This window comes from Vicugna pacos, chromosome 23 (genome assembly GCF_048564905.1).
Source record: "Vicugna pacos chromosome 23, VicPac4, whole genome shotgun sequence".
Lineage (NCBI taxonomy): Eukaryota > Metazoa > Chordata > Mammalia > Artiodactyla > Camelidae > Vicugna > Vicugna pacos.
In genome coordinates, this window is record NC_133009.1 from 38,073,036 (window position 1) to 38,091,879 (window position 18,844).

The following is an 18,844-nucleotide window of genomic DNA, read 5'->3' on the forward strand; positions in this document are numbered from 1 at the left end:
CTGCGTCGGAGCGCCCGGCCCAGCGGCTGTGAGGGAGCGCGTACGGCCGCGAAGCCTGAGCTGCTTGCTGTCCGGCCTGTGCCGTGAAAGCTTGGCAGCCCCTGACGACACAAAGCCTGTACAAAGGGGATGTGATAAAATCCTCTCCCTGAGCCCCTCCAAGTCCCACGCCCCAGTGGTCGTGACTGTTAAACAGTTTTCTGCACACCTCCCAGAAACAATTTTCTGTGCATATATAAACAAATGCATACAGACACACACATCCAGTTTTATACCAACGAAAACCTCTTCACTTCGGCCCAGCCTGTGCTCTGGGGAATTCTGTGCACCTTGAGTAGGCGGGGTGCTCTGCAGGGGCGTCGGCCTGGCCTGCCGGTCGCTGAACGAAGGGTTTTCTACGAGCCTTGGGGACTCGGTATTTCCGACGTGAGAGCCGAGGAGCCTGCAGTACAGGGGAAAACTGGAGTTTAAAGGCCCAGTTCTGGTCAGGGAGAGAAAAGAGCCGAGGCTGGCCCGCGTCCCCCCGCCAACAGCCCTGTGCCTCGCCCCCCACTGCTCCGGCCCCCGCTCGGTCCTCGTGCTCACGCAGGGGGCTCTCTGGGGCCCGAGTCTCCGGACCGTCTGCAGTCCCATGAGCTGCTGGCCCTGCGGAGACCAGGTCACAGGGGTGGGAACCTCCCTGTCCGCTGCTTCCCCATTAGTGACTTCAAAATGAGGTTTTAAAATCTGATCCTATTATGTCCCTGCTGAGACTCTCCGTGCCCGTTCCCTGCGACACACAGCCGCCTCCTCCCGGCACCCCCGGCCCACGCCTGGTGTCCAGCCTCCGCCCCACTGCGCCTGGGGCCCAGGGCACCCGCTCCTCCGGCTCCGGTTTGGGTCCCGAGGGCTGGCGCCCTGCGCAGCCTCCGCGGTGCTGCTCGACAGTCCCCTTAGTGTCTCCCAGCGTCCCCACCTGGGGCGCCTCTGCTCAGACGTCCCCTCCCCTTCTGGCCCTCTCCTTCAGAGAAGGGGCTCGTTCTCGTGCCATTGCAGGCCTCCTTGGAGCGCTAGGGAGGTTCTCTGCCAGTCAGGTGAGGAACCTAGAGCTCACTGAGGTTAAACGCCGGACACTCGGCTGGACCCCCGGGCAGTCAAGTCTTGCTGAGAAAGTCCTGAGGCCGGGAGGGAACAGCTCTGCGTTCCCCAGACAGGGACACACCTGCCCGTGCTGAGTTCATCTTTCTCTCTTTCTTCACTGGGAGCTTCTTGAAAACCAGGGTGTTTCTCAAGGGATCATTTCTCTCTGACTTTTCACCTCTGGCATCTTTGTATGTTGACACGATTGGCCCGCGATCCATGTTTGGGGAAAGAATGATCCAAAAAGTGAGGAAAGTGGGCATGGAGTTGGGTGTCCCCTCTTAGCCCCCATATCTGTTCGCCACCCGCTCGGCCCCTAGAACTCCGGATCAAGAGGCAGAACTCCTCCGACAGCATCTCCAGCCTCAACAGCATCACCAGCCACTCCAGCATCGGCAGCGGCAAGGATGCTGACGCGAAGAAGAAGAAGAAGAAGAGCTGGGTAGGTGGGGGGGGGCGCGCGGTCCTGGGGGGAGCCCCGCCCCACACGGTGCCGGGTGGGTGTCGGCCCCCAGCCGCCCCTCCAGCCCCACGAGCACCTGCCTTCTGGGGCGCCCGGGCGAGTCATTGGCAACAGAGGGAAACCCTCAGAAGGGACCGTCCCACCAGGCCCCCCCCACCACTGTGGGGAGAGGATGTTATGAGCAGACCCACTCGTTCTGGGTGGTCCTGGAGGCCAGTCCGCCCACTTTGGGGAGAGGTATTTGCAGAACTTCCCAGGTTGCTTCACAGGGAACGTTAGATTGCCTTCGGTCCAGAGATAGCCGTCGTGTTGTTTGTTTCTGACTTTGGATGACCTTTCTGAAACTCGAGGCCGGGAGAAGACTCCTCTGGCTCCTCGGCTGCCCGTGTTGGCGAGAGGAGCCCCGGGGGCCCCGTCAGCCTCAGCCCCCTGCTCAGGGGGCTGCCCACACACCCTGTTAGCACAGATGGGGCCAGCCATGTGAAATGAGTGATTAAGTGTTGCTTCTTCTTTTTTTTTTTCCCCTTCCAAATGCTGACTTCAAATCCCTATTTTTTCCAGGTCTACGAGGTAAGACGCTCATACCTCTCCCTGTCTTCTTTCCCTTTGCCATACCCTCCCTACCTCCAGAGCCACTCCTTCCCCTAAAAACAGAGCAGCCACTCAGGAAACTAGCCGTGACGGCCACCACAGGGTCCCTGACTCACCCCCTGCGTGTCCTCCCGCGGCTGCCCCACAGGGCCAGGAGTGGCCTGGCAGGGGCCAGGTGGCCACGGCGGGCAAACCCCCGTCGGCCTCCTGCTGCCTCTCCCCTGCGGCGAAGCCCGCCTATTGCCGAGCAGTCAGTCAGAGCCCCCAGCTTTCACCCCGGCAGACCCGAGACAGCCCAGCTGGAGGAGACTCCCGGGCGACGTTACCTTGATCACGCCTGTCCAGGGCAGGGCAGTTTGGGTCCAGCCTGAAGAGTCAGCTCTGGAGTAAGATGAACCAGAGATGGGTGAGGGGTGTGACCTCAAGTCACCCTACAACCTGAAGCCCTCTGAGCATTCACGGGGTTTCCAGAGACATCAAGGGATTAGGGTGTAAACGTCTAAGAGAAAGTGAACCCAGAATTTCTGCTGCAAGCAGACTTGCCCAGTCCATGCTGACCCTCTCCTGACATCGTGGTGGGTGTGGTAAGGACAGGAAACACTGAGTCTGTGGCCTCGGAGCCTGCAGAGTTGCCAGGGACAAAGAACAAGACTGTTCATGTAAAACTGACCATAACCACCACAATCCAATGGTGCAGAAATGCTTAATTCGTTTGGAGCGCACGGTGCTACAGCCAGGCTCCTTCCAGAAGGCAGGGGAAGGGCCATAGGGGTGGAAGCTAAACTGAGGTGGGCTTGTGGGAGAGGAGGGTAGGGGTGTGCCCCGCTCAGACCAGCCAGCGGGGCGGGGAGAGGCCAGTGTCGCTGGAGCCCTGACTGCAGGGGCCTGGAGAGCAAGGACCTGAGATGCAGGGTCATTATTAAACCTGAGTCTCTGGTCAGCACTTCCTGGAGTGAACTCCCACCACCCACCAACATGCCCAGATTCGAGGAGAGCTGCCCCGTCTGCATGGCACCCACAAGTTCGGGATGTCCCTCAGGACAGGGTCTGGCTTCCATTTGCTTGACCCACTGTTTCCAGAATTCGTTTGACCACAGAACCCTTCCCCACGTGACACCACCCTAGGAAGTGTCAGAGCCACTCGGCACAGGGAACACGGGACCACACGCTGCAGGGCACTGTTCCCACATGGGACCCTGGGGACCTTAGAGGCTGGAGCTCCAGGCAGGGTGCGGTCACAGGACCTGGTCCCGCCTGTGCGCATGTGCATGCACGCTCTCGGACACATGCACTCACACAGAAACACTCAAACACATGTGCACGTGTGTACGGGCACTCACACACACACGCAAACACAGAGGCAGCGGATGGAGAAGGCTTCATCAGGTTGAAGATGAGGACGCCTGAGTTCTAGTGCCAGGTCTCATCTCTGCAGATGAGAGCCGCGACCACTCGATGCTGACCTCTCCCACACGTACTCCCTCCCTCCCTGCGCAGCCAGGTGGGCCTGCCTCGTGTCCTGCCTGCTAGAGGCCCCGGCACCCCCCGCTGCAGGCCAGCTGCTCCCTGGGGCCCTGTGCTCCAGCGGACACTGGGGAGGAGCACCCTCAGGTTTCCCGCCTCTCCCTCAGCGTCTCCAAGGTCTGCTTCACTGTGTCCCAATCACCTTGGACCCCGCCTTTACTCTCTGCCCCCGGCTGCCGTTCCATCTCTGTCCCTGCGTGTGTGTGCATGCTGTGTGGACGCACGCGACCAGTGAGGGCTGTGTGTGTGCATGCTGTGTGGACACACGCGACCAGTGAGGGCTGTGTGTGTGCATGCTGTGTGGACACACGCAACCAGTGAGGGCTGTGTGTGTGCATGCTGTGTGGACACACGCGACCAGTGAGGGCTGTGTGTGTGCATGCTGTGTGGACGCACGTGACCAGTGAGGGCTGTGTGTGTGCATGCTGTGTGGACGCACGCGACCAGTGAGGGCTGTGTGTGTGCATGCTGTGTGGACACACGCGACCAGTGAGGGCTGTGTGTGTGCATGCTGTGTGGACACACGCGACCAGTGAGGGCTGTGTGTGTGCATGCTGTGTGGACACACGCGACCAGTGAGGGCTGTGTGTGTGCATGCTGTGTGGACACGTGTGACCGGAGTGGGCAGAACCCAGGCTTGCAGCTCACGTCCCCAACACCAGGCTCGTCGGCACCAGGAGCGAGCGGGTGGCGGTCAGATCACAGCTCCCACGGACTTTGAGGAGGTCCTGGGAAGTGGCCCTTACTCTGGGATGATCGAGCAGAGTCAAAAGCACTTGAATCTGGCTGTTTTCCGCCTTCTGTGATGTGCTGGGCACCAGAGGCTCTAACAGGAACCTGACTCCACTCCCTTCTGTGGGTCCCTCGGTCATACTGTCAGTTCTGGGGGGTGGGTGGAGACATTCTGATCTGAGCCCTGGTCAGAGAAGGGTCCTGAGGCCAAAGAGAGCTGGGCCCCAGACTGGACAGGTGCTGGTGAGGAGCCGGGATCCGGTCGCCTGCAGGCACGCCCCGTGCCCTGGGGGCTCCCCTCTGTCCTGGGGGAGGGAACGCCCAAGGAGTTCCTAGCGCGACAGCAGCAAGCCAGGGTCTCTAGGCTCTCTGCGCCCGAACTTCTAGGCGAGTCCCCTGTCCATGTTCCGTGTCGGGTGGAGCTTAGAGAGGGAGGCTTGGTTGTGGAGCAAACACCTGCTCTGCACTTCCGTCTCAGAAGCCCCCACTGCCTCCCGTCTCTGGAGCGGAGCCTGACGACTTTCCCGGAATCTGCTTTCTTCCAGCTCCGAAGCTCCTTCAACAAAGCCTTCAGCATAAAGAAGGGACCCAAGTCGGCATCCTCATACTCGGACATCGAGGAGATCGCCACACCCGACTCCTCGGCCCCTTCATCCCCTAAACTGCAGCACGCGTCCACTGAGACCGCCTCGCCCTCCATCAAGTCCTCCGCCTCGTCCTCCGCGGGCACCGAGGCCCCCGAGTAGGTGCTCCGCCCGCCGCCCCCCGCCCGCCGCACCCGCGGGCCTCAGCGTCCGACGCCCCGCACGTGCCGCACCACCGGCCTGAGTCTCCTTTCCTTCCAGGGGCCCTGCTCACCCGGCCCCCCACGCCCGGCTGTTCCACACCAGCGAGGAGGGGGAGCCAGAGAAGAAGGAGGTCTCGGAGCTGCGCTCCGAGCTGTGGGAGAAGGAGATGAAGCTCACAGACATCCGCCTGGAGGCCCTCAACTCTGCCCACCAGCTGGACCAGCTGCGGGAGACCATGCACAACATGCAGGTGGGCGTCTGGGCGGGGTGGGGGGCATCAGGGGCGGGATTGGGGGCGGGGGACGCCGGGGCGGGGCGCGGGCGGGTGCATCTGGGCGGGGGACGGGGCACGGGCAGGGCAGCTGGGGTCCAGACCGGCTCCATCCCACGGAACTTCCCTGCCTTTCTTGCCACAGCTGGAGGTAGACCTGCTGAAGGCTGAGAATGACCGGCTAAAGGTCGCCCCCGGTCCCCCGGCGGGCTCCACTCCGGGGCAGGTCCCGGGGTCATCTGTCCTGCTGTCCCCTCGCCGCTCCCTGGGCCTCGCGCTCACCCATCCCTTTGGCCCGAGTCTCGCAGACACAGGTACCTGTTGGGAGAAGGGCCTGGTTGGGGAGAGAAAGGGAAGAGGCTCGCCTCCCACTGCTCAGGGGCGTCTTCCTCGGGTCGGAGGGTAACAGGGTCGCCCCAGGCCGATGCCGGGGCCCTGAGACACCAAGGCCAGCTGTGGTCCTTGTCCCGTAACCGCTGTTCAGGTTTGGGCCCTGTTTTTCCTTCGTGGTAAATGGGACTTGTCTGGAAAGGACAGCGGCAGGGAGGTGTAGGGAAGCCTGTGGGCACCCCTGAAACCAGCGTCCCCCCGCAGACCTGTCACCCATGGATGGCGTCAGCACTGGCGGTCCGCGGGAGGATGTGAGTCTGCGTGTGGTGGTGAGGATGCCGCCCCAGCACATCATCAAAGGGGTAAGCAGCTCGGGCGCGGTGACGCTGCCGTCCTCACCCAGGAGTCTGGCTCCCAGGCCCCCCCCAGACAACCCACTCCAGCCCTCGGCTCTCCCTTCCTTGGAGGCGTCTGCCCCGGGCTCACCCGCGTCTGCCTTGGCCTCACAGGACTTGAAGCAGCAGGAGTTCTTCCTGGGGTGCAGCAAGGTCAGCGGGAAGGTCGACTGGAAGATGCTGGACGAAGCCGTCTTCCAGGTGTTCCAGGTAACAGCGCGCCTCGCAGAGGCTGCTCATCCCCTGTGGGCTCCGGGCTCTCTGGAGAAGCCTGGAGAACCCTGAGTCTCCGACACACCTCCCGCCTCCCGCCTCCACCCGCTTCCGCTCCCTCCAGCACCGGCCTCCTCGGGGCCTCCGCGGGGGTGAGTGCATCCTCTTGGAGGCTGTCTCCACCGGCTCCCTCTTCTCCCTCCTCCCCGGCAGGACTACATCTCTAAGATGGACCCGGCCTCCACGCTGGGCCTGAGCACCGAGTCCATCCACGGCTACAGTGTCAGCCACGTGAAGCGCCTCCTGGACACGGAGCCCCCAGAGCTGCCCCCCTGCCGCCGAGGGGTCAACAACATAGCCGTCTCCCTCAAAGGTCAGTCCTCACCTCTGGGTGCCGAGATGGGGGCGGGAGGACAGTGAGACGGTCCATCGCGTTCGTTCACCAAGAACGGGTTCAAAGCCACAGTGTGAAGGTCACTGGGAGACAGACGATGAGTGAGACCAGCCCTGGCTTGCTCCGGGACAGTTATTCACAGGGGCGTTTCTGCCCAGCCTGGGCGTCCCCTCCGCCCATGCCCACACTCACAGCCTGCCCCTCGTTTCCAGAGCGGGGCCTGGGGACCCCCGAGGGCCCCTGGGTGGGAGGGACAGCCCTGGGGCCCTGGCCTGGGCTCACACTCTCCGGGGCTCAGGTCTGAAGGAGAAGTGCGTGGACAGCCTGGTGTTCGAGACGCTCATCCCCAAGCCCATGATGCAGCACTACATCGGCCTCCTGCTCAAGCACCGGCGCCTCGTCCTCTCCGGCCCCAGCGGGACTGGCAAGACCTACCTGACCAACCGCTTGGCCGAGTACCTGGTGGAGCGCTCAGGCCGCGAGGTCACCGAGGGCATCGTCAGCACCTTCAACATGCACCAGCAGTCCTGCAAGGTGGCCGCACCCCTCCTGCCGCCCCTCGCCCTCGCCTCGCCTCTGCCGCAACCTCCCTGCCGGGCCCCCTGCCGTGGCCTCGTCTGTCTTCCCTTGGTTCTGCACGCACCCCGTGCCTCCGGCCCCATCCCTGCAGTGACCGCTGTCCAGACCGTGCCGCTCGCTCTCAGCACACCCTCTGCCCACCTTGTCAGTGCCCCCTTCTCTTTCAATTTTGTCCCTCGCCGTTCTTTCCAGGATTCCTCTCCACTTGGGGGATTTGTAGGGGGAGGCACTCAGAACTGAGTGTCCCGCCTTGTGCCGCCTGTGCCTCGTCCCCCCGAGCTCACCCACACACTGTGCGGTGGCTTCAGGCCCGCACCCCCTCGCCCCCGCCCCGGGAGGCGTGTCCATCCAGGGTGGTCCATGGAACCCACAGTGAGAATCCGTTCAGGAAAAGCGCGTGTCCCCCACCCTTGGAGAATTTGGGGGATGCTGCTTAAGGAGGCTACCTCGGGCCCTAAGGCCACTGCAGAGGCGGTCTGCTCCTGCAGTCGTGCGTCCCAGTGTGCCAGGCAGGCCCCAGGGGACCCAGGGCCAGCGCGGCTTCTACAGAACCCTTCCTCTCAGGGCGGGTGTGGCGCACACTGCTCCTGCGCGCTCAGCCCGCCCCTCTCACTCCAGGACCTGCAGCTGTACCTCTCCAACCTGGCCAACCAGCTCGACCGGGACACGGGGGTCGGGGACGTGCCCCTGGTGATCCTCCTGGATGACCTGAGCGAGGCGGGCTCCATCAGTGAGCTGGTCAACGGGGCCCTTACCTGCAAGTATCACAAGTGGTAAGCCGGCATCAGGCCGAGATCTTCTGGGGCAGGGGCAGGAGAGCCCCGTCCAGCCTCATCTGCGGGCTTCCCCTGGGGGCCGGGGGAACATGGCAGAAGGCAGTGCTCAGACAAGCCTCTGTCTTCCCACAGCCCCTATATTATAGGTACCACGAATCAGCCTGTAAAAATGACACCCAATCACGGCTTGCACCTGAGCTTCAGGTAAGACCTGTGACCCTGGATGAGCCTCCTGACCCCCCCCCCAAGTCTGTGAACCAGCCCAATCCAGGACCTGGCTGGAGAGAGAGTAGCCAGAGCCCTGTGGGCTGGAGGGGTCGGTGTGTCTGCTGCTCACTGCAGGGGGAGGGCCCTCGAGACCAGGAGAGGGCTGGGAGGGGCGGCAGGTTGCTGAGGTCCGGGGCCTCTGCCCGCACATCCTTGTCCTCTCGGGGGGGTCAGAGGGTTACCTGAGGAGGGTCAGGATCTGAGAGTCAGCGCTGCCCGCCCAGGGCTGCAGCCGGAGTTCAGCTGGCCCCACAACCGGGGGGGACAAGGCGTCTGTGGGAGGAGGGAGGAGACCCGGGCCCGCACCCCTACCCACTCCGCACGCCTGCTGCAGGATGCTGACCTTCTCCAACAACGTGGAGCCCGCCAACGGCTTCCTAGTGCGCTACCTGAGGAGGAAGCTGCTAGAGTCGGACAGCGACGCCAACGCCAACAGGGAGGAGCTGCTGCGGGTGCTGGACTGGGTGCCCAAGCTGTGGTACCACCTGCACACCTTCCTGGAGAAGCACAGCACCTCCGACTTCCTCATCGGTGCGCCCCCACCCCCGGCGCGTGGCTCCTTCCTCCCTCACCTCCCCGGCGCTGTCAGCACCACGGGCCGCTGTTGGGGGGTGACCCCCTCACTTTCCCCAGTTCAAGGGGAGGAAGGGAGACAGCATTTCGGAGGGAGATGAAAGCTGCCCTCGCCCCTCCCCTCACGCCCCCTGGGAGCGTCCTTTCTGAGACTGCCGGCCAGGCAGCAGCTCCCGGGGTCTGCACAGCGGTCTCAGCTGCCCCCAGCCCTGGGCTCTCTGACCCTCTGCCCAGTGCTGGGAGTCAGGCAATGGCTGGGGAGGGGCTGTCAGCTGTCTTCACGGCCTGTCCCCCCAACAGGCCCCTGCTTCTTCCTGTCCTGCCCCATCGGCATCGAAGACTTCCGCACCTGGTTCATCGACCTGTGGAACAACTCCATCATCCCCTACCTACAGGAGGGGGCCAAGGACGGCATCAAGGTGGGCCCCATCCTGACCCCCCCCGGCCCAGAGGCCAGGCCGCCCCACCCAGCAAAGCAGACGCAGCTCTTCAGTGTCGGACCCCAGGCTGCTCAGACCACAGAGGCCTCCTTAGGGACAGGCGCTGGACAGACTGGTCAGCCAGGGCTGAATGCCCCTGCCCCTGGGGCCACGTGTCCAGTGCAAGGCCCTCTGGCCCTCCCCCAAACTCAGACCGCTCTCGAGGGCTCAGAGCCAATGGGGAAATAACCGAGCAGAGAAGGAAGGAAAGCCTGTTATAGCCTTAGCTCAGTACCAGCTGCTGATAAAAATGTTACTTGGGCCAAGTTACCGCACCTTTTAAATATTCTCGCATGTAAAAAAGGAGGTAATATAATTTCTGCCCTGCTTGAATCACTGGGGGCATTTGAAGGCAAATGAAATAATGTGAAAACATTGTAAAAAGTGACAATATGAACTTTGTGCAAAAGGAAGATGTCACTTTTTTAAACCTCCTCGGTCTTCTCACCTGTAAAGGAGGCGTGGTCACACTGACGTCCACCCCGCTGTCAGGAGCCAGATTCCATGACTGCGCCCGTGGGTCTGTGCTGCACGTAAAGTTGTGTGTCACTGTAACAGGTGCCTCCTGGGGACACCAGAGATTCCTGGAGAGGCTACCTAGCAGACTGATGCCAGGACTCATGGTTTCACTTACTTTTGCGTTGTCATTAATACTTTTCCAACTTAAAAGCATTTTTATGCAGACAACATGTTTTCAACAAAGCCGAAATTTCTTTTAAAAGGTATTATTACTAAACTGGAATAATTTCTTCCCTGAAAAGTAAAATTGTGGGGTCGCAAGAATCGTACACGTTAGGTTTAACGCAGCGTGCCAGTTTATCGTCCTAAATGGTTTTGCTGACTCACCCCGATTTATTTTACCCCTTGTTGGGAAACTCAGAGAAAACCCGTGGGGACCTGAACCTCAGGCTTTACGCTTGAGGAGGTTCACCATCCGAGACCCCGTGGACGAGCCTCTCACCTGAGGCTTCCTCCCCCGCTGATCACATTTCTCCTTCTCTCCAGGTTCACGGGCAGAAAGCCGCCTGGGAGGACCCCGTGGAGTGGGTCCGGGACACGCTCCCCTGGCCGTCAGCCCAGCAAGACCAGTCAAAGCTGTACCACCTGCCCCCACCCACCATAGGCCCTCACAGCACTGCATCACCCCCCGAGGACAGGACGGTCAAGGACAGCACCCCAAGTTCCCTGGACTCAGACCCTCTGGTGAGTAGAAGCTGTTTTAACATAGAAATCAGAGGATTTCAGAACTGGACCCTCTGGGCACACCCAATGGGGCCTGGAGGCCGGGATGAGCCTGAGGCCAGCGTGCCCAGCCGGCGTTCTCACCACGTGGGAGGATCCTGGCCCAGCTAAGCAGGAGCTTAGGGCTGTCTGCGGGGCGCGTGCCCCTGGTGGAGACCGGGTCCAGGCAGAGCAGCCGGGCAGCGGACACGTTAGCACCTGCCTTCCCTACGCCTCTAGCCTGGGGGCGTCCTGCGGGTCGCTGCACCCAGCGACCTGAGGGGGCAGGGGCAGGCTGAGATACGAGACGAACCAGTGCTTGCAACCAAATGAGCATTAACACCTACTATCCACGACGCGTCCCCCAAACTTCCAGACAGGAAAACGGACAAAGGAAATGAACGGCAGCGGACCAGAGGACACGCAGAGGGCCAAGAAAACCGTCAGAAGCCCCTTTGCTTCTCTACTGATCAAGGAAACACTATTAGCACAAGGAGATGACCATCTCACGTTGGCACACGCTGTGTGTGGGTGCAGGGACCTTCCCCCCACTGGGGGAGTGTTTGTTAGCAGGACCGTTTTGGAGGAGGATTTGGCGAATGGTGTTAAAAGCTGACCTGCCAGATCCCATGGCCTTGCAGTTTTACCTTTTGAATAGGGATTTCTTCCCCTTTAGTCATGGTATGTTTTACTTAAATTTTGGCTTCATTGAAAACAGACGTCATCTGTGTGAAAACTGGGAGACTGTGACAGTCACGTAAACAGAAGTGTGGACAGCAGGGCCAGGCGCACTTAGCCAGAAGGGAGAGTCCCTGCTGGCAGCAGGGAGGGGAACTCAGAGGAAAACAGGCAGGAGGCGAAGGCAGGGCAGGGCTGAGCCTCGGCGTGGAGCAATGGGGTCTGAGCCGCGGAGCGGCGGGTGCGGCCAGGGCGGTGGTCAGCGAGACGTTCTTTCGGCCCTTCCCGCGCTCCTCCCGGGACCGGCTGGCATTGGCGCAGTGTAACCTCGAAGGCCGAGGTGGTCCTGCCCTTTGGCCGCCCCCGGCGTCACAGCGCGGCCCATCTGCCCGGACGCTCCCAGCATCTGTTCCCCACATGCGGGCTGCACATAGAGTCAAAGCTGTCGTCGCTGCTGGTTCTGGACCCACCCCAGGCCCCCTGGGCTCCCCGCTCCACCTTCAAACCAGGATCAGACCCCTGATCTGACTTTGTATGTTTCCCTTCTGCTGGCAGGACACAAAGTCCCGACCCGCCCTCATGCGTCTTTTTGCCCCTCTGTAGATGGCCATGCTGCTGAAGCTTCAAGAGGCTGCCAATTACATCGAGTCTCCGGACCGAGAAAGCATCCTGGACCCCAACCTCCAGGCAACGCTCTGAGGGCCCAGCGGCCACCACGCGGACAGCGGCACGTGGCACCCGCCGCCCGCAGCCTCCTCTCCCCTCTCTTCCTCCAGACTCCAGAGCACTGGCTGCCCAGCCACGAGGACAGGACGGGGAGGGGGTGCGAGAGGGGCACTCCTGGTGCTGCACCTTCGGGGACTTCCTGGTGGGGCCGGTGGGCAGAGTCTGGGAACTGGCGTGCCCAGGCGCGTTCACTGGCCTCCTCACGACGGGGGGAGGATGATTCTGGGTCTTTCTCCCTGGTGTCTCGTCTCGATTACAAACTCCTGGGCTTTCTGGGGAGGGCTTCAGACTCAGAGCAAACCGCAGCAGTGCTGATTCTGACAGAAGCGCTGAGGGCACAGCCGCGCGGGGAGCCCACGGGAGGAGGAGCTCCAGGACTTCTTGTGGACCCTGCCCAACTCCGCCACCACTGCCAACAGCTCTTCCCCCAGAGATCCGGCCGGAGCCCAGAAAAAGAAGCATGTGGTTTCAAAAAGTTTAAATCAATCTAAAAAGGTTTAACAGAAAAAGGAAAAGATGAAGCTGGAGAGGAAATCCGGTTCTGAGGTCGAGAGAGGGCTGCCCGCCCTGCCCTCTGGAGGACACGGGGACGCCGAGAGCCGAGAGGACGCCAGCCTGGGGAGTCGCCAGCGACAGAGGTCCCGTGACAGCCTCGGAGCCGCACTGCCGCCCTGTCTCACACCCCCTGGCTTAACATGCATGACATCAGTAAGCCCCGCTCTTTTGTTTTTTATTTTGTTTCCATTTTTTCCTCCCATTTGCCTGTTTTTCTCCTTTTTTGGGTTTGTTTTTTCCCATTGCCCCACACGTCCACGAGGTGCTTGCCCGGCTCTTCCACGGGCTGGTTTGGCTTTTCCAAGCCGTTCTTCAGAGTCGGGTGCCATCTGGTTGGCACCAGCTAGATACCCACCATGCTGCCATCTTTGGCATCCTGGGGGCCCTCGTGGGACGTGAGGCACTGGCTCAGCGGCAGTGGGAGGAGAGTAACCCTGACCTCCCTTCGGAGAACGCATGTGTTCCAGCTCAGAGCTTGGCGGCCAGCCTTCGGCGTGAGAGTGTACCACCCCCTCTTGCTAGACCATCGGATCCGAGCTGCACCAGAGACTGGAGGAGAACTGGAAACTAGAAGCCTCGCTCTGTCTCTGGCCTGTGTGGCCCTCACTGCCCTGTCTGCTGGCGGCCACTCTGCCTGACTGAATCCACACCCCGCGCTGGACCTGCTGTTTTGGAGAGTGAATGTTCGCTCGCGAGTGGCTGTCTGTGTGAGATGCTCCCAATCTCAATATAAGGCACAATGAGTTTGGCTTGGTGGCAAAGACCTGCCTTCCAAAGGGGCCCGCCTCTTGCAGAAGCTGCCCTGGAGGCCTGGCAGTCTCAGTTCCTTCCTTCGACAAGCCCTTCCTGGGCCCCTGCTGCACACCAATCACACGTTAAGAAGACAGACTTGCGCCCTTCCGCTCAGTCTGGCGGGAAACGTGACCCTCCGTTAAGCACGCGCCCCCCTGCGCCTGAACCTTCAGGGTCATCCAAGAAATGAGCCGAAGCCCAGGGGCTGTGATGAGGCCCAGTGCGCTGGGACCAGTCCAGGTGGTGCCTGAAGGGCCGTGGAACCTCCCGTCCCCAGCGGCCAAGTCTACATCTGGCTGCTTCTGAAAGTCCCCGTGCGGCCAGAGCTCGGCTGCGCCTCCGGCGAGGCTGACGCCTGGGGCTCCGCAGACCAGGGTGTGTGTGGGGCCTGCACCTGTGGCTGCTCCTCAGATCCCCAAGTGGCACAAGACCCTGTCAGAACCTCTGGGCATACGAACCGGGACCACTCTCCCGCCAAACCCAGGAGTAGATGCCTCTGAATCTTCACATCAGAACAGTTTCATTAGGTCCCAAAGGTGGTCCAGATCGCTTCCCCAGAAGCTTCTGCATTCACCTGGGAGCTCCCAGGGAGGACTGGGCCAGAGACCACGACTGCTGCTGCCACTCGCCCTGCAAGCTGTGAGGGGCCCAGCTCAGCTGTCACTGTGCAGCTCTGCGGGGAAGAGGCCGTTTGTCCAAGGATGGTGCTGAAATCACTGCCTTAAGGCCTCTGCTGTGCAGAACGAGGAGGCCGGAGCGGGGTGCTCCCATCTGTAAGGAAGGGAGGTGGGCAGGCCTCTTCCCTGCCCCGCCCTCAGCTCCAGCCACGCAGCACAACTCCAGCTTCTACAGCCGTCTTCGTCCGGTGGTCCAGCCCTTAACTCTGCTCTCCGGTGCTGCCCAGCCAGTGCCTTCGGTCGCGGCTACTTGAGAAAAAGGAAAGGGTTGTGAACCCCTTCCTCCACTCCAACTGCCTCACACTCCCCCAGAGCGATTCCTGCCTCCCTGGTAACCATGGCGACCACCGTGGGTTTCACCTGGGTCCTCTGCAGGTTGGTTCTGAAGGTCATCTCAATTCCTGGGCCCAACCGCTCTGCTGTCAGTGAACCACTGCGTTTAGCCCGGGGTTCCCATTGCTTCCCTCCCCGGGGTGTGTCCCCCTCCAGGGAGGTGGCACTGCAGCCCCAGCTTTCCCCTGGGGGCCTGGGAGCCTGTTTACAGCTGAGGCTGTGCCCTGGCCCGTGGCTGTGGGCATCAGTCGTCTCCTGAGGAATCGTGGCTGCACGGCAACTGCAGAAGGTCAGGCCCCCTCTTGGTGCTATGACCCCTCGGGACGCTCGCTCAGGCTTCTCTGAGGCTGAGGTGTGAGCTCCCTCGCTGCCCCAGAAGCACCGGCAGGAGCGGATCTACGGAGTTCGCTCCCCCTGCACACCTGCTTCTTGGGCGAGACCACTGGGATCTCTCGGAAAAGGAAAACCGGGTCCCAGGGCTGAACTCTCAACCCCGGGCACCTTCAGAAGAGTCCGGCCTCTCTTAGGACGGGGCGTGTGCCCCCTCCTCTCAGCCCTCGGCTCCACCCCTCACTGAAGCTGGCTAGCAGATGACCCGCTTCTCCCCCCGCCACCCGCTCCCTGGGATGGCCGCGACTCCAGGAGGGCGCCCGGTGCCACCCCTCGTCTCTGGACACAGGAGACCAGCGTGTTTTGTCCAGTGTGTGTGTCCTCGGCCCCTGCCTGAGCACAAAAAATAAAGCAGTAGGTCGTTGGCGGCTCAGAGAGGACCTGATGTCTGTGTGTGTCTCTCACGAGAGCAGTTTCTTGTCGCTGTTTCCTATCTTCCTAGCTTCAGACTTTAAAAACCTCTGCTCCATGGCAGCTCTGCGGTGCTTATCTCTGTGTGCGATTCTCCCACCAACGTCTTTCTCACGTGGTCTAAGCTCGGGGAAGCCAGAGGCTGGCAGGGAAGGATTTGCTCAAGGTCTTTGGAAAGACCCTAGCAGAAGTCCTCCTCGGTTGGGATGCCAGGTTTTGTTTTGAATTACCGGCCTTACGACCAGTCTACCCGTGCTCCTTAAGGACTTAAGACGTAACAGTGATTTTCAGTTTTTATTTCTTGCCTTCTGGTTTTCCTGGTTGGCAAGACTCCAAATGGGCCTAGTGTCACCATCGCTTCCCTTCTGTCTCCCTGAGACCAGGGCACACAGTCCAGACAGACACCCGCTCAGTCTCAGGACTAGCGAGAACACTGACCATCTCCCATCGTGTTCAGGAAGGGCGGGCAGCGGCGACTTGCTCAGCAGCACCGCGCGTCGTCACCGGGGTGGCGCCCACACACGGAAGCCCCGGCCTGGTCCTGCAAACCAGGATCGCAGAGGGACCCGAGTCAGGCCTGAGGACTCTTCCCTGCAAGGTGTTTGGGAGAGGAAGCCGTTCTTGTCCTGACCACACGTTTAACACGGGGCTCGAGTGCTGGAATAATCTGGACCACCAAACTTACCGTCTCATCACACTTTCTCCTTTCCATACTCTTGGGCCTTAGCTAAGCTGAAGCCAGTAAGTAAACTCCAGAATCCCCCAGCCCTCTGGCTCCCCTGGGATGAAATGTGCTGTTCCAGAGGGTTTACCAGTAGAATGACAGTAAGGACACTCTTAGGATGACCGATAACAACTGGTGAGTTCTGGCCCGCAGCCCCAAGAGTCAGAAAATGGTGTTAGGGACACGGTGTTCCCAGAAGGCCAAGCCCGAAGATAGCGGCCTTTGTAATCCAAGCAGCTTTATTTATTCACGAGTCCTCAATCCACCCGGTTGGGGTACCGGGGCCACCAGCTGGGCTCTCCCACTGCCAAGGCCCACGTGTGCATGCGGCTCAGCGTGGCCTGGGAGCAAGCTCTCCAGCCACAGACCCCGGGGAAGATGGGAGAGTCCGAAGTCCAGAAGCTGCAGAAGTACCAGTACAGTTGAAAAGTAAACCTGTGTGTCCCAGGTCCTCGCAGTTCGAGGTGCCGGCTCTTTTTCTTAGGTACGCCTTGGAGAGTTTTCTGTGACAGGAGTGGTCACGGAAGTAAGTGAACACTTGGTCCCTTGACTCAACTCTCTGTTCTTAAAGCAGTGATGTTTCCAGACCAGCAGTGTTGGCATCTGGGAACTGGTTAAAAATGAGATTCTCTGACCCCATCCCAGACCTACAGAATCAGAAACTGGGGAGAGAGCCGGGTGGTTCTTGTTCTGACGAGCCCTCTTGGTAACTCCGATGCACCCCACAGTTTGAAATTCACTGTGTTAAGGAAGGCCAGGTATCGGAGTCTCCCCCCTGGGGCTTTAGGACCAAAAAATAAGGTCGTAGGTTATATTTCAGACTTTAACCTTATCTTCCAAGTCAGTTTTCTCCTGCTTCCTTAGGATTCTGCTTCTCCTTTTATTTCACACGAAAAGGTATGTGTGCCTTTGGGCAGAAGGTAGGGGAATGTCCACGTCTCCTAGTTGAATACAGTCTGGAGAAAAATGTCATGGCTGTGAAATTTCTACCAAGCAGACTAAGGGGCTTAACAGGAGAAAGCGGTCAGGATCTTTTCCAGGCAGCTCTTCTGCCGGAGGACTTGTGTCTACTCTGAGCCTCTTCCCGGTTAGGTAACAGGATGAGAAAAGCCTACAAATCGAATTCATGTTTCCACGACAGCTCGTCCTCTGAGCCGCATCCCTCGCCCTTATTTGAGTTCTAAAGGGCACTGCCAGATCTGAGACCCTGTCAGAACCTCCTGCCCCAAGGCAGGCCCCCAGGCCCTGCTCCGTGGCAGTGGCAGGAGGGAGGTCAGGGCGCTTGGGCAGCAAGTCCTCGGCCTCCTCTCCTTTCCCTGCACCGGGACGTAGGACTTGGACACAACTACTCACGGCGACAGAGACCAATCTGTATTTGAAAAATCTGAAAGGAGCTTCAATATCCTTCTGAACTCACAGACCCCAGCGGGTGGAGCCATGGGGGAGACGAGGCGTTTACAACTGGTTTTTTGTCAAGTGTGTCTATTTTCCCCGTGAGAGAGCCTGAGGGTGGAGGACAAAGCAACGTGCTAGCACTCGGGCCCTGAGCTCTGGAACCAAGCACTTGGAGGAGGGATTAAGGCCCGAGGAAGGCCAGTGTGAGACAGTGGCACTAAAACCGCCCCCTCCCCCGTCCCCTCCATTCCCCTCCTGTGGGGTCTCCCTGCCTCCCTGCCGTTTCTCCAAGGCTGAAGATGCAGCTGAGAAGACCAGAGCTCCCAGACCCCAGCCGGTCTCTGGGCCATCGCTGCACAGGAGCCTCCCACTTCCTCGTGTGTTTTTGTTTTTGTTTTTAACGGAACAGTTTTTTTCTTAAATGAATTCCAACCCCACTGGACTCCTTTCCTTTTCCCTCCTGCCCATCCCGGTTCAGGCAGCGCTATTCGTGGATGGAGTCCTTATATCTCAGATGCATGGTGGTTCTCAGGTGGTGGGTGGGCAGGCGTCTTTGCAACACTTCTTGCATTCACTGGGCACAGACCCCCAAGCCAGGATGTATGTGTGTCTGTGTGTCTGTGTTTTATCATTTGGCCTCCCCTCTTCCAATCTACCCCCGTTTACATCATCTCATGGAGAGACTCGGCCGTTGTACATAGTTGCGGTAACAATCAAGCAGAGAGCTGGGCGTCCCTCACTGGTTCGTCTGATCTAATAAACTGGTTGAAAGTGAAATCCAGGCGAGGGCCAGCGGAAGAGGCGTCTCTCCACCACCCAGGGCCCCTCCTCTGGACCTTCTGTCCGTCAGGCATGTCTCCTTCCAGCGAGATTCACCTGTTCGATGCTATTACATTTCAATAAAGTTTTTCCTGTGTTGTCCGCTGCTCTCTCTAGCTCCCTCTGTCTGGTTTCTGTCTCCATTCCTCCATCTAGAAGGTCATGTGCCAAACCCAGAGGTAAGACCCACCTCCCTGGAGATACCTGACCCTCAAACCCTAAGCAAGAGTCTCTCAACGCCTCTGGGGGTGGGGGGTCCTGCCTGCATGTGGACACAGCATCCTTTGCCAGAGGTCAGTGCTCCTGAGTCCTCCATCCACCGTCACGATGTTTGCAAACATATCCCCCTCTGGACTTGCCGAAGTTTTCTTCCAGGGGTAAAACTGAATTAACCCCTGGGAAAAGAAGCGGTTCTAATGGAGTTCTGCCTCTCCTGGCCACGGAAAGAAGGAAAAGAAGTCCGACTATTCCCTGCTGTGGAATTGCGGGGTCCGAGAGGCAGTCTTCTCCCCCGTGAAGTTGCCCTGTAACAGGGAGGTGGCAAATGTGCTGAGAGCGCACCTCAAAGTAAACAAGGAGTCATTCTTTTGGAAGAGTACTCAGAGGAGGTGACTTCATCCCTGGTTGTT

At 60.1% G+C, this 18,844-nt stretch overlaps 1 protein-coding gene and 1 long non-coding RNA gene across 9 annotated transcripts in view; one reads left to right on the forward strand and one right to left on the reverse strand.

The window, feature by feature from the left end:
• The window catches only part of NAV1 (neuron navigator 1), a 205,921-nt gene extending 187,598 nt beyond the window's left edge, over positions 1–18,323 (forward strand). For all 8 annotated transcript variants that reach the window (XM_072948830.1, XM_072948831.1, XM_072948832.1 and 5 more), the window contains 14 exons: positions 1,440–1,561; positions 4,975–5,171; positions 5,275–5,467; positions 5,634–5,802; positions 6,083–6,180; positions 6,328–6,423; positions 6,640–6,799; positions 7,119–7,354; positions 8,018–8,172; positions 8,308–8,379; positions 8,777–8,973; positions 9,316–9,434; positions 10,500–10,697; positions 11,997–18,323. In XM_072948830.1, the coding sequence (XP_072804931.1) occupies positions 1,440–1,561; positions 4,975–5,171; positions 5,275–5,467; positions 5,634–5,802; positions 6,083–6,180; positions 6,328–6,423; positions 6,640–6,799; positions 7,119–7,354; positions 8,018–8,172; positions 8,308–8,379; positions 8,777–8,973; positions 9,316–9,434; positions 10,500–10,697; positions 11,997–12,092 (2,108 nt within the window). In that variant the 3' untranslated portion in view covers positions 12,093–18,323. The remainder of the gene's footprint in view (positions 1–1,439; positions 1,562–4,974; positions 5,172–5,274; positions 5,468–5,633; positions 5,803–6,082; positions 6,181–6,327; positions 6,424–6,639; positions 6,800–7,118; positions 7,355–8,017; positions 8,173–8,307; positions 8,380–8,776; positions 8,974–9,315; positions 9,435–10,499; positions 10,698–11,996) is intronic.
• On the reverse strand, positions 5,711–6,630 carry LOC140688822 (uncharacterized). The gene is made up of 2 exons (XR_012063670.1): positions 6,305–6,630; positions 5,711–5,806 (listed from the first exon to the last, which is right to left on the reverse strand). It is a non-coding gene; the product is annotated as an uncharacterized lncRNA (long non-coding RNA).
• Positions 18,324–18,844: the final 521 nt, after the last annotated feature.